The sequence below is a fragment of the Hemiscyllium ocellatum genome, chromosome 16 (assembly GCF_020745735.1).
Source record: "Hemiscyllium ocellatum isolate sHemOce1 chromosome 16, sHemOce1.pat.X.cur, whole genome shotgun sequence".
In the NCBI taxonomy this organism is placed as follows: domain Eukaryota; kingdom Metazoa; phylum Chordata; class Chondrichthyes; order Orectolobiformes; family Hemiscylliidae; genus Hemiscyllium; species Hemiscyllium ocellatum.
The window spans coordinates 43,205,433-43,219,908 of record NC_083416.1 but is presented as its reverse complement, the minus strand read 5'-3'; the positions used below and the strand labels follow the sequence as shown (position 1 = coordinate 43,219,908).

At 39.2% G+C, this 14,476-nt stretch overlaps 1 protein-coding gene across 1 annotated transcript in view; it reads right to left on the bottom strand.

Moving 5' to 3' along the window:
* The window catches only part of LOC132823070 (PH and SEC7 domain-containing protein 2-like), a 139,828-nt gene that overhangs the window by 19,565 nt on the left and 105,787 nt on the right, over nt 1–14,476 (bottom strand). Inside the window, exons 9-12 of the mRNA XM_060836611.1 lie at nt 13,743–13,933; nt 12,014–12,084; nt 8,777–8,934; nt 4,831–4,975 (exon numbers count right to left, since the gene is read on the bottom strand). Of these exons, the coding sequence (XP_060692594.1) occupies nt 4,831–4,975; nt 8,777–8,934; nt 12,014–12,084; nt 13,743–13,933 (565 nt within the window). The remainder of the gene's footprint in view (nt 1–4,830; nt 4,976–8,776; nt 8,935–12,013; nt 12,085–13,742; nt 13,934–14,476) is intronic.

The following is a 14,476-nucleotide window of genomic DNA, read 5'->3' as shown; positions in this document are numbered from 1 at the left end:
CTGGGTCAAAATTCTGGTACTCCCTTCCTGGTGGCATTGTAGGTTTACCTATGCTAAATGGAGTGCAGCCTGGGTGGGAAATTTGTTGGTGGTATTCAGGTGGGTTTAAATTAGCTGGGGAATGGGAACCTTAGATGTAGTTGGAGGATGTGAGTAGGGAGGATGTGGACACAGGATTTCACAGTCACAGGGATATGCTGGCAGACAGCAAGCTGGTTTGAAGTGTGTCTGCTTCAACGCCAGGAGTATCTGGAATATGGTAGGTGAGTTTGTAGCATGGATAGATACCTGGGACTTCGATGTTGTGACCATTTCAGAGACATGGATACAGCAGGGTCAGGAATGGATGTTGTTGTTTCCAAGGTTTAGATCTTTCATTAAGTGGGCGGCACAGTGGCACAGTGGTTAGCACTGCTGCCTCACAGCGCCTGAGACCCCGGGTCAATTCCCGACTCAGGCGACTGACTGTGTGGAGTTTGCACGTTCTCCCCGTGTCGGCGTGGGTTTCCTCCAGGTGCTCCGGTTTCCTCCCACAGTCCAAAGATGTGCGGGTCAGGTGAATTGGCCATGCTAAATTGCCCATAGTGTTAGGTAAGGGGTAAATGTAGGGGTATGGGTAGGTTGCGCTTCGGCAGGTTGGTGTGGACTTGTTGGGCCGAAGGGCCTGTTTCCACATTGTAAGTAATCTAATCTAATTAAGATCAGGGAAGGTAGTAAAAGAGGGGGAGGTGTGGCTTTGTTAGTCAAGGACAGTATAACAGTGGCTGAAAGAACTTTTAACGAGGACGAGTCTACTGAGGTGGTATGGGCTGAGGTTAGAAACAGGCGAGGAGAGGTCACACTGCTGCAAGTTTTTTATATGCCTCCGCAAAGGTCCAGGGATGTGGAGGAGAAGATTGGCAAAACAATTCTGGGTAAGAATGAAAGAAACAGGCTGGTCATTATGGGGGACTTTAACTTCCCCAACATTGACTGGAAATGCTATAACTCTAATATGTCAGATGGATCAGTTTTTGTCAATGTGTGCAGGAGAGTTTCCTGACACAGTATGTCAAAGGGCCGACAAGACGGGAGGCCACCCTGGATCTGGCACTTGGTAATGAACCAGGCCAGGTGTTTGATTTAGTGGTAGGTGAGCACTTTGGACAGAGTGACCATAATTTGGTTACGCTTGGTTTAGTAATGGAAAGGGATAGGTACATGCCACAGAGCAAGAGTTATCGATGGGGCAAGGGCAATTATAATGGCATTAGGCAAGACTTAGGAGGCATAGAATGAGGTAGCAAAATGCAGGGGATGGGGACAATCGAAATGTGGAGCTGGTTTAAGGAACACATGTTGCATGTCCTTGATAGGTATATCCCTGGCAGGTAGGGAGGAAGCGATAAGATAAGGGAACCATGGTTTACGAAAGACATTGTATCTCTTATTAAGCAGAAGGATACTTATGTGACGTTGAAATGAGATGGTTCAGATGAGGTGATAGAGAGTTGCAGATTAGCTGGGAAGGATTTAAAGAGAGAGTTAAGAAAAACAAGGAGGGGACATGAGCAGTATCTAGCAGGGAGAATAACGGAGAACCCTAAAGCTTTCTATAAGTATGTGAGGAATAAAAGGATGACTAGGGTAGGAATAGGGCCAGTCATAGACAGAAATGAGAAATTGTGTTTGGACCCTATGAAGATTGGAGAGGTGCTAAATGAATATTTCTCATCTGTTTTCACTCAGGAAAAGGAGAATATTGTAGAGGAGAAGACTGACATATGTGCTATTAGGCTAGAAAGGATTGAAGTTAATAAGGAGGAAGTGTTATCAATTCTAGAAGGAGTGAAAGCAGGTAAGTCCCCTGGGCCAGATGGGATTTATCCAAGGATTCTCTGGGATGCTAGGGAGAAGATGGCGGAGCCTTTGGCCTTGATCCTTGAGTCAACATTGTCTACAGGTTTAGTACCAGAGGACTGGAGGATTGCAAATCTTCAAGAAAGGCAGTAGAGATGACCCAGATAATTGTATACCAGTAAGCCTTACATCTGTTGTAGGAAAGGTTTTGGAAAGGATTATAAGAGAGAGGATTTCTAATCATCTAGTGATCAACAATTTGATTGCAGATAGTCGACATGGCTTCTTTAAGGGCAGGTCGTGTCTCATAAACCTCATTGAGTTTTATAAGAAGGTGACTGAGCATGTGGATGAGGGTAGGGCAGTTGATGTGGTGTACATGGACTTTAGTAAAGCCCTTGATAAGGTTCCACATGGGAGGCTTTTGGAGAAAATGCGGAGGCATGGGATTGAGGGTGATTTAGCAGTTTGGTTTAGAAACTGGCTTTCTCTAAGAAGGCAGCGAATGGTGGTTAATGAAAAGTATTCAGCCTGGAGTCTGGTTATGAGTGGTGTGCCACAAGGATCTGTTTTGAGACTGTTGCTGTTTGTCAGTTTTATAAATGACTTGGACACAGGCAAAGGTGGATGGATTAGTAAATTTGCAGATTACACTAAAGTCGGTGGAGTGGTGGACAGTGTGGAAGAATGTTACAGGTTGCAGGGAAACTTGGATAATCTGCCGAATTGGGCTGAAAGGTGGCAAATGGAGTTCAATGCAGATAAATGTGAGGTGATTCACTTTGGGAAGTATAACAGGAAAGCAGAATACTTGGTCAATGGAAAGATTCTTGGTAGTGTGGATGTGCAGAGGGATCTTGGTGTCCATGTACATTGATCCCTGAAAGTGGCCACCCAGGTTGATACTGCTGTTAAGAAATCATACAGCGTGTTAGGTTTTATTGGTAGAGGGATTGTGTTCCGGAGCCGTAATGTCATGTTGTAACTATTAAAAATTCTAGTGCGGCCTCACTTGGAATATTATGTGCAGTTCTGGTTACCCCATTACAGGAAGGATGTAGAAGCATTGGAAAAGATGCAGAGGAGATTTATAAGGATGTTGCCTGGTCTGGAGGGAAGGTCTTACGAGGAAAGGCTGAGGGACTTAGGTCATTTTTCATTGGAGAGAAGAAGGCTAAGAGAACATTTCATAGAGATGTACAAGATGATCAGAGGATTAGATAGGGTGGATAGTAAGAATCTTTTTCCTAGGATGATGATATCAGCTTTTATGAGGGGATATAGCTGCAAATTGAGGGGTGATAGATTTAGGATAGATGTCAGAGGCAGGTTCTTTACTCAGAGAGTGGTAAGGGCATAGAATGCTCTGCCTGCCAATGTAGTTAGCTCAGCCACATTAGGGGCATTTAAACAGTCCTTTGATAAGCACATGGATGATGGGATAGTGTAGGGGGATGGGCTGAGATTAGTTCACTGGTCGGTGCAACATCAAGGGCTGAAGGGCCTGTTCTGTGCTGGATTGTTCTATGTTCTATGTTCAAGAAGAGAGTTCACCATCACATTTTCAAAGCCAAATAGGGATGGGCACTAAATGCTGACCCAGCCAATGACACCCACATCCCATGAATGTTTTTTTTAAAAAATCCTCTTGTGATGATGCTGTTCCTTTAATATGGTTATGTTATCTTTGGCTTTTCTTTCAGAGAAGTCATAGAAGCAGCGATTCTGAAAAATCTGGGTTAAACTACTTGAGAATGCTTTCACGTTGAAAAATAAACACTTGTACAATGAAAGGGGAGAGGCCAGATCTTGCAGCTCAGCTTTTCTCGGGTTTTGTTTAGTTTGGGTTTTAGCAGTCTGGCTGTTCACTGAAAGTAGTCGGTCACTTGTGAAGCTGCTACACCCAAAGAAGCAGGTCTACGCTGATCCTTCCTCTCTCTGACTTCTCTCCTGTAAGAACTGGTGTTGGATTTTTCCTTTTTTTTTCAAAGGGGTGTTTATGGGATTGTTGCAAGTATTTGGAACAGCATCATTAAGTTGGGTTTTCAGATAAGTTAAGCTATTCTGTATTCTGTTCTCTTTTGTTTGTTTGTTTCACTCCATAATCTTGCAAATAAATCTGTTTTGTTCAAAACTAAGTGATTGGAACAGCTGCATCACTGCTGGAATATCCACTATACACCTGCTTGAAACAACTATCAAAGTTTGGGTCCAGGCTACTTTCTTGAAATGTTTGAGGGGATCTGGCCCCTAGTGCATAATACCTCTCAAACTATAAGCCCTCCTTCCCTCTCTGCTTCCTACTTACTCACCCAACAGGACACCACACGACCAGTCCTGATCCTGTGTCACCATTATCTTCTCTCCCATCCACTTTCAATGTACCCAATCCTTCTCTTTGTCTTATTTTGTGCACCTCCTCAAGACTGATGACTCCACAGCATCCTGACTGAACTACCTGGTTCCCTGAATGGGTTGCAATCAACCCACAAGACTCACTCCATCCTAATGCCCAGACTGCAAGCACATGGATATCTATACTCATACAGGAACCACACCTGGCTGACTATGACAATGTTTCATGATTGCAACCTGATGTATACATTGACTAACTCTACTCCCACTATGTCCACATTGTTAACTGGAGCTATAAATAATGATGTTGCAGGATCAACCCTTTTCTTTCCATTAGATGGCTGACTAGGAATTTTAATACTTGCTACTGTCATATCTTGGAAGGATTCACAGGTTTATATGCAACCTCTTTGGTCACATTAAGAATGCACCTTCCTTGACCATCAAGTCCTTGGGTGGGACTCAAACCAAGAGCTTCTGGTCCAGATGCAGGGGTGCTACATACTGCACCACAATACATCCATAAGCCAATCAATGGTCCATATCAATTCCATGGCAAAGATCATTTTGAAGGCAAGTGGCATATTACACTTGAGAGTTTACAATCCTCAAACTAAATAACTTTATACATTTCACCTGGGAGAGTTTGGTGGTAGAAGAAGGAAGAAGAGGCCGGCTGAATTTTTTTAGTGACCCAATAGCAGCTGGAAAGGATGGTGCTGAGAAAATGGCAGTTACCAGGTTTATTCTCAATATCCAGGAATGCATTTCCTCTTCACTTCTGTGAAGAAATGACAAAAAAGTGGGTAAATATTACTTTGAAAATATCAATCTCTATTATAGTATTTAGGATTTTCTAAAATTATCAGAGTCAAAAACAGGCCAGTGAAGAAAGGAAATGTAATCAGCTTTTCAAGTTTTTAAACTGTATCAATTCTTAGGTGATGTTACAACACAACATAAGGTTTCAGAGATAGTAATATGCCACTGTAAAGATGATTGTGTAACTTCTTGCCTTAAAATGTGAAAATTCTTTGATGATGTATGATATAATTAATAATGACAACATGTGGTACAAAGAAAATTTTATATACAGGTATAAACATTTATTATTTTCACATTTTCTGTTCATAGAAAATAGTTTAGCTGTTCATATCATCACCCTTTTTCTCTCTCTTTTCTACATGCCAAAATTTGAAATGAAAAGATAAGTATTTCACAAACAGAAACAGAAATTGCTGGAAAAACTCAACAGGTCAGGCAGCATCTGTGGACAGAAATCAGAATTAATACTTCAGGTCCAGTGATCTTCAGTTATTTCGCAAATTTTGTTCCAAAAAAGATTTTAAGATTTATAGTCCAGCTTATTTTGTCATAGTTTGCAGAACCTCTCATACGCAGAAAAAGGCAATTCCACTTGCACTATTAGAATCAAACCAATGCATTTGAGGAAAATCTTTACATTTTAAATGCTCAAACCTGAATCTAAGCCCCTTCCCTTTGTGCTATTTCTTAACTGAAAAGTGCAGTACTGTGCAACATACCCCCTGTAGTGAAACATACTACCATGGAAATAAACTAAGAGCGACAAGAACTTGAAAATACAACTGAAAACATGAGGGACTATGAGGTAGTGATTCCTAATATGAAATGTGTATATCCATTTGTCATTTATATGTAAAGTTCACTGATAAGCAATATGTTCTACTGTGCTCATGTAATTTAAATTGAACGCCCATAGTTTTAGGTGCGTTAGTCAGAAGGAAATTGGTCTGGGTGGGTTATTTTTCAGAGGGTCGGTGTGGACTTGTTGGGCTGAAGGGCCTGTTTCCACACTGTAGGGAGTCTAATCTAATTTAATTTGAAAAACAAGTAAATTTTAATCACGATTGATCATAATTCTTGAAGGAGCCTTCCCCTGCAATAACATGAATTATTTAATTTTAAACACCGGTCACTCATTGCCAGAAGGCTAAAAGAAGAGTGGCAATGAAAGTATAGGGAGAAGATACAAGTGCAGAAAGTTAATTGAAAGAAGATGAAAAAAGAGAGGAAGCAACATGCAAATAACCAGAGCACAGAGAATGATAGGCAGGTTCTTATCAAAGAACATGACATCTTTAACACTCCGTATGTCAATATGTTTAGGACTCTGCTTCCCTCACTTATACTTAACCAGAGATAGACTTGGCTGTTCCTGTCCCACAGTTATACATCAATTAATCTATTACACTGAGGCACTAGTGTAATATCAAACAGTTTGTGGAATTTTAACTTCTATTCAAATACGTTTCATCATATTATTGTACCTAGGAAATCCTGTGTTATTGCAATCCTTAACAATCAATTTTTATTATTGGCATACAAGATTTAGATTTTATTGATTGACACATGAAAAAACCTTTTTTGAAATGCGTTGCACTAATCATGGAGACAGAATGTAATGATTTAATTGAAAATAAACTCTACATTTGTAGTATCACTGATGTGGTTAAGTAAAGCAATACAATGTGCTGTGTGAAGTTCTTGAAAACTTTAAAGGAGGGTAACAGTTAACGATAGCTCTTAAATGGGCAAAGTCTGAAATACAGATAGATACAGGTTGCCAATCATTTTATCTCCAAATGTGCTGTATCTACATAGATGCATCCACAATCTTATTTTTGTCCTTCACTCATCTCCATACACTTGCATCTCGAGGCCCAGCATAAGATGGAACTTCCCCATGATCAGAATTGAACTGATTCCTCAAATAATGTGAAATTAACATATATAGTTGTCAAAATGAGGCTTGATTGGAAGTCTTAAAGCAGAATCTAGCTGAAAAGTTTACATCTAAATTTGTTTCCAAATAGAGAGATTAAAGACAAACTAATAGGTATTTACATTTGGGGATATGCAATGCCTAATTTAGCTTGGAATAGTTATACAATGAAATGACTCAATTAAAATATGATGGATGTACCAAAAACAAATGTTCATGTCAAATCATCTAGCACAGAATTGATTGACTAAACATATAAAAATTAAGCAAAAACAATTTCAGAAAATATTCACAAGTAGGTACTAAGTATCTTAAATGATTTCTTCAATGCCCTTCCATGAAGAGTTTTTAAAATAATTTATCAAGGTACACAACAATGCAGAATCACTGAGCAGAAACTGATAGCCAAGTTCCATGTGCTTGAAGATAGCCTCAACCATCATTTTGGGTTCATGTTGCACTACATATGACCCCCTTCCCACCCCTCCACACTGTTCTATATCTATGAAATCTTGCTTACTGTTCTGTTTTGACACCATCACCTTCATAAATTGTTATGATCTCTCTACTTTAATTGATTTGGACAGTTTTGGATTACTTGTTACTTTGATTAGAGCCTCAGCATGTGACTACTGTACCTATCATGTTATTCCAGTCAAATAAAAATTGATAGAACTGTGGATGCTGTAAATCTGGAGCAGGGAGAGGGGTTGCTGGGGGTGCTCAGCGGGCCTGGCAGCATCTGGGAAGACAGATCAGAGTTAATGTTTTGGGACTGGTGACCCTTCCTCTGGTTTTTCTTCACAGATGCTGCCAGACCTGCTGGGCTTTTTTTTTAGCAACTTCTGTTTGTGTTCCATGTTATTCCAGTCTTTTTTTTATGTCTCCAGCAACACATTTTTTTTTGTAATTATCTCTCTACCTCATTTAATTGAAAATAGGTCATTCTTTTGGTTGTTCTTCAGCCATTGACAATTTACTCACACCGTTTAACACCCTTGGTCACCCGCACAGACTTATTAGTCGACACTCCACTCACACCATTTGCATGATCCTTTGATTTCTCTGCCCTAGATCTCTCTGCCTATAAGTTCTGTGTCTGTTTGCTCTTCTCTGCCATTTCACATGATGAAGGGGGTATGCACCGAAAGCTTATGATTTCAAGAAAGTCTATTGGACTTCAGTTCAACACTGACACCTCCACATCATTTTCAAAGCAGATTAGCAACTGATTGGTGGCTTTGCAAAAATCACATACAGCACTATAAAGAGATATGTAGTCAATGATTGATTTGTAACACAATTACATTAATGTTTCACTTTTATAGTCATTGGGTGGTTCAGAACTTGAATACTACTGGTTTGTCAAAGATTTTGAATTTAATATCTGAATCATTAATCAATTTTAATATGAACACATTATAAAAGTTTGGTGCTGTATCATACAGCTTGCTGCAGCATAAACTTATAGCAATGCAATGGGTTGCATGGATTTTTTTTCCAGACGCCCCATTCTAATTGGTGGCTCTGTAAAACATATCACAAAATTTGCTGAGTCAACCAACTGATAATGATCAATTATCTCAGCAACAATGTGAAACAAAGAACTGTGAATGCTGGAAATCTGAAACAAAAAACAGGAGTAGTCTGGTGGCATGTCTGGGGAGAAAAACGGAGTTAACTTTTTGAGTCCAACAATCTTTTATCAGAATGTAATTTAGCAAACTAAGGGGGCAGGTCATAAAACTCTATTTCCAAATTAAATTTGGTTCAAACGACAACATAAATGCTTAAAATAGATATGTACAATATTCTGACCGTGCTTGGAACAGAAAGACTCTCCAGTCTGCTGTCTTCAATTTAAGAACATTGGGTCGTTTGCTGTAATCAATAGCCTTGGTAGCTAATGCATGGTGTATGCGAATAGCATTTTTCAGATCCACTTCAGACAAATCTCTATCTAGTTTATATTCATCCTGTAAGAGATACAGATAAGCAGAACAGTTATGGTTTTTATTCTGAAGCTTCATTATAAATGATGATAAGAAAATCTCCATTATATGATATGGACACAATTCCATTCTGCTGTAAATATTTTCAAAATGATAAATAAATGTTTGGGCTAATTTTCTCCACTCATCCCCTTTTTCATTTTGTGCAGCCCGACAGTCCTTCAATGCCTAATCTGTTGGCTTGAATCAAGACTATACTTGTCTATTAGCTACATAACCATGGCGGAACCTCATCTCAATATAATTGTATTCTCATGTTCCCATTGGAGAGAAGTATTTTTCCCCATTACTTAGCTCAGAATGTACAGGGAAGGTAGCTCCAAGATGTGCTGCACCTGCTGGAATCACGTAAATTACTTGCAATGAATAAATTGCATTACACCAAAAAACAATTCTAGTTAATCTCATGTGTCATTTTCTTTGTCAATAAATATTATGAAAGGCATTACTTGACTGGTTATCAGCAACAATTTCAGCCAATGATAATTCTATTTATTTATTTATTACAAATGAAGAAATTATACCCACAGATAAATAATTATGAACTCTCAGATATAATTCTACTAGTTCAAATTCAAAGCCATTTACAAACTCTCCCTTTATACATACATACAGGCAGTCACAAAAGAATGAGTGTTATGTGCAAATGGAAAGACTGAGAAGGTAATTCATTGGTTCTTGCCATAAGGTTTGCTGAGATAGCCTTTTTGTTGCTTTTCAATCTTCGTCCCCAGGTACTTTCATTTGTTTGAAGGAGGCAAAGAGTGACTTGTTCACACTTACAAAAGTCTCTGACTGATTCATTGGAAGTGATAGCTAGTTGAGAGGAATAAATCAGCTATTTGAAGGCTTGAAATGCCTTGCTTTTAATCTGTACAGCAAAAACAACTCTTCCTTTCAGATTTCTGATGGTTTCTCCCTCAAATATTCACAACCACAAGTTGTTCAGCACAGTTGCCAGTAGGCAGGAAACCTTAACTGGTCACCAAACTACAGACCAATCAGCTAAGTGTTGCCAGCCAAATCACTGTTTGTCTATGGGATGGCATGGTGGCTCAATGGTCAGCACGGTTGCCTTACAGTACCAGGGGCTAGGGTTCAATTCCAGTCCTGGGTGACTGTCTGTGTGGGATTTGCACATTCTCCATTTGTCTAGAGTCTCTGGCTCAGGTTTGTCCCTTACTTGGCTTGAACCAGTGACTGTCTAAACAGTAGCTAGTGTCAGGTAATGTTTTTAAAAATGCAGTAATCTTCTAGCATTCTTAGATTCAGTCCACAATCAAATATACAAAAAAAAATGCTACTGTCCTTACAATAAGGAATAAAAAAATGACATCAGCATGCTCAATTTACGTGCTGCTGGCACGTAAGAAGTTCCACACAAGATTTCCCTCTTTAGGGACAAACAGACAAACAGCAGTGAAATATGCCTTTCCTTATTATGACACCCTCCAAACAAGGTGAACTACAGATGGAATATTCTAAGTAAATGAGGAGTCCACCACTGTTTAGTCACAAAATCAAAGCTGTATTTAGTGTGAATGCTACAGTAGATGAGGCTTTAAAGGAAGCAGTGCCCCACAGATTGAAGTTTTGCAGAGAAACCATCTGGGAGAAAGTGAGGACTGCAGATGCTGGAGATCAGAGCTGAAAACATGTTGCTGGAAAAGCGCAGCAGGTCAGGCAGCATCCAAGGAGCAGGAGAATCGACGTTTCGGGCGTGAGCCCTTCTTCAATTGACGTTTCGGGCATGAGCCCTGATTCCTGAAGAAGGGTTCATGCCTGAAACATCAATTCTCCTGCTCCTTGGATGCTGCCTGACCTGCTGCGCTTTTCCAGCAGCACATTTTCAGCTCAGAAGAAACCATGACTTATACAGCTCACTTTACAATAACTTATATAGAGGATTTACCTGACTGCAGGGCCACTACAGACAGTATCTTGGACAAATTACCCACTTTCAAATACAGCAAGGAAGCATCAATAACACAAGTAGATAGTTTGGTGCCACAGGGCATAGCAATATTTGAAAACAGCATGCAGAGAAGACTGTTCAGTATTAGATTATCTACAGTGTGGAAACCAATCAGTCCACACCAACCCTCTGAAAATTAACCCACCCAGACCCATTTCCCTCTGACTAATGCACCTAACACTATGGGCAATTCACCTGACCACACATCTTTGTGACTGTGGGAGGAAACTGGAGCACTCCCACGCAGACATGGGGAGAATGTGCAAACTCCACACAGACAGTTACCTAAGGCTGGAATTGAACCTAGGACCCTGGTGCTGTGAGTGAGCAGTGCTAACCACTGAGCCACTGTGCCATATTGCTCCAGGTCAGGATGGAGAAAGGAAAACATGTATGGTAACAGTGAGGCAGCATAATACAAAGGAATCGTCTTTCTTTCTGCCCATATTAATTAGGCCTTGATGTATTCAAAAGTAATAACCTGGTACCATTTTTATTAACACCACTGAAAATGGATTGAACTCACTAAAATCAGTGAAATTTAATTGATAAAACTACATTGACTCATTTAATAACTTCATGATCACACACTAGTTAGTTTCTAAATAAACAAATTGAGCTAATTTGAGAAAGAAAATTATTAAAATGTCTCCAACAGTGACAGAGTGCCTTGGAAAATCTGACAATTTGAATGGTCTTCTCAAACCACTACATTGCTAGAATCTCATAATTTTGACATAGGACCGAGGCCAGTTTTGTAGACAGAGCCTGATCTGGGCAAACTGAATCTTAAACTAACATAAAATGACACGAAAAACACAAATACATGTTTAAAGATACTCTCAGTTGGGTTTAACATTGTCCAGTCTTTTGAGTTAATACAGTTGAATCCACCGAGATTTTATTGATATTACTAGAGTTAAGAAGCAGAAATTTTAGCCCATTAATCATTACTTTGCAAAGCAACTCATTACAATAACATGTGCCTACAGGTTTCTATTCATTTATGTATAATGTATATGCAAACTACAGATATGTGCAATTAGATTTTTTTTTAAAAATCACTACCTTTTGCAAATAAAGAATAGTCCCTTTGAGCACTGCATAAAATTTCTTCCATCCTCTTCTTCCTCTAGGAGCTACAAGAAAAATGAAATTCTAAGTCATACTTGCTAATATGCTCTTCTAATTATATTGTTACAAATTCTGATGGTCTATTCAAAAGGCATCATTACGACCTATAAAATGAAAATGTTTTTGAATGAACATAGTTACTCATAGTCACTTCTTGGTCATACTAAGGTTATAATCAGGATGGAGAATAAATCCATGATGGCAGTTACTCCAGGCATCGGGAGTTTTGATTCCTTCAGAATTTAACTGGTTTTGAAGACTTAAAATGCCCAGACTTTTATTTTCCCCTCTCCCTTTTGTCTCTATTACCTCTCTTAATGTCATCGTTTTTTTCCTCATCTTATTTTTCATTTTGGACATGACTTTACAATTAAATGCAGGTACAGTACCTCAATTCTGGCTGCCCAAAATGTGGTGATGTCGAAAAACCTGGACATTTTTTAAATACATCTTAACCTGTTTTTTCCTCAATTGCTATGGAGCTAGAGAACTTAAGAAATGTATAGAAAACTGAACAAACAGTGGATACTGTAAATGACAAACAAAAACAGAAATTGCTGGAAAAGCTCAGCAGTTCTGGCAGCATCTGTGAAAAGAAATCAAAGTTAATGTGTCGGGTCAGGTGGCCCTTCCTCAGAACTGATGGTAGCTCGGAAAATGTCCATTTCATTGCAGAAGATAGGGTGAAGGGTAATAAGGTGTAAACAATAGGTGGGGATAGAGCCCAAAGAACAGGAAGAAGAGATGGACAGACAAAGGAATGGATAACGGTCTGGCTAGGAGAGTGAATAGTTATTAATGGGGACTGTTAGTGGCTACCAATGGGTTGGGTGCAGTAGCAGACTATGTGATAACAAGGCCTGATGTTTGGGATTTGGGGCAAGACATGGGAGAGCTCAAACCCTAAAGTTGTTGAACTTCATATTGAGGCCAAAAGGTTCCAGGGTCCCCAAGCAGAAAATGAAGTGTTTGCACTGAGCTTCACTGGAGCATTGCAACAAACCTGAGACAGAGATGTTGGCCAGGGAACAGGATGGTGTGTTAAAGTGTTAGGAAACAGTACCTCATTTGCTGCCAGACCCATTAAGCTTTTCAGCAATTTCGGCTAATGTTCTATACTGGTTATTGCATCATTACATTTTCACCTGTCTGCCAAATGGTTTTACATGATGAGATATAGTTAGTTCTTCCATCATCTCTCACCAAACCTGCTGCTTAATTACCTCTCATGCCCCTATTTGTTATGGAATTGGTGATGTTTCTTCCATTTTTTTTAATCAGACGCAGCCAGCTGATTCAAAATCCAACAAGGAACATGTCCAAACATTATTTTTGGTGCAGTTTAAAACACCATCAGCAAATGAGTCACCAAAGTAAAATATTGATCTTAAAGAAAATCACAAACCGCAGATATCTTGGCAAAAACAAGTTACATGTGGAAAGAAATAAGTACAAAGATTCAACACTTTCAGCCACCAACAGGACAAGCTGGTTAAATAAGCCAGGTCCCAGAAGCCCAGTGTTCCCAACATGATTGAACGGGAATATATAGCTGTAGACACAATGTTCACAATTGTCTCCTTAAGAAATTTTTCAAGTAACTAAGGCTTTGATTGAGTAGGAAGAACCGGTCTATATAAACTGAATACTGGAAAGTACTCACTTCTCTTCCCATCCATATCTGCATGTGTTTTACGATTGAGAACGCCATGTTTGTAGGTTGCTGCATTCAGTGCCTGAGGGATATCGAGGAAGGGATTACTGCTATCAATGATTCTGGTCACTTTCTTTGGACAACTTTCGCATTTATCATCCACAAGCTCAGACAGAGATTTTCTCAATTCATCTTCATCTCTTAAAAAGGAGAGTGGAAGCACCAATCATTTTCACTGAAGGCGTTTAGAACTGTCTTTTTTCCTATGATAAACATACTTGAACATCAAATTATAACATTACCATAATTTATACCAACTGATAATTATACATTTTATTTCAAAGTAGATTTGTAATTATAATGACATTTTACATTATGTAAGTTAGGTTTCTGCCACACTTCAGGCTACATAATACTGGCATGGTGTAAGCAGCTCAAAGGAATTTCCTGGCTCAAGTGTCATAACAATATGAGTACTGCTGATCTCAAAATCAGTACATAAATGTAATGAGGATGAGATTCTTTGAAACTGAATCTGGAAATTTGCCAAGAGAATACAAAAAAGTCTAGAGAGTTTGTGTAATAATGTCAACTAGCAAAATTAAGCCATTTGATGGCCTAATAAATAGAGACTGGTTACAATTGATGTTAGGGATACCTGGTCAGCACAGACAAGTTGGACTGAAGGGTCAGTTTTTGTGCTGTATGATTCTAAACACTAAGATAAGGCCTTGAGATTTGCA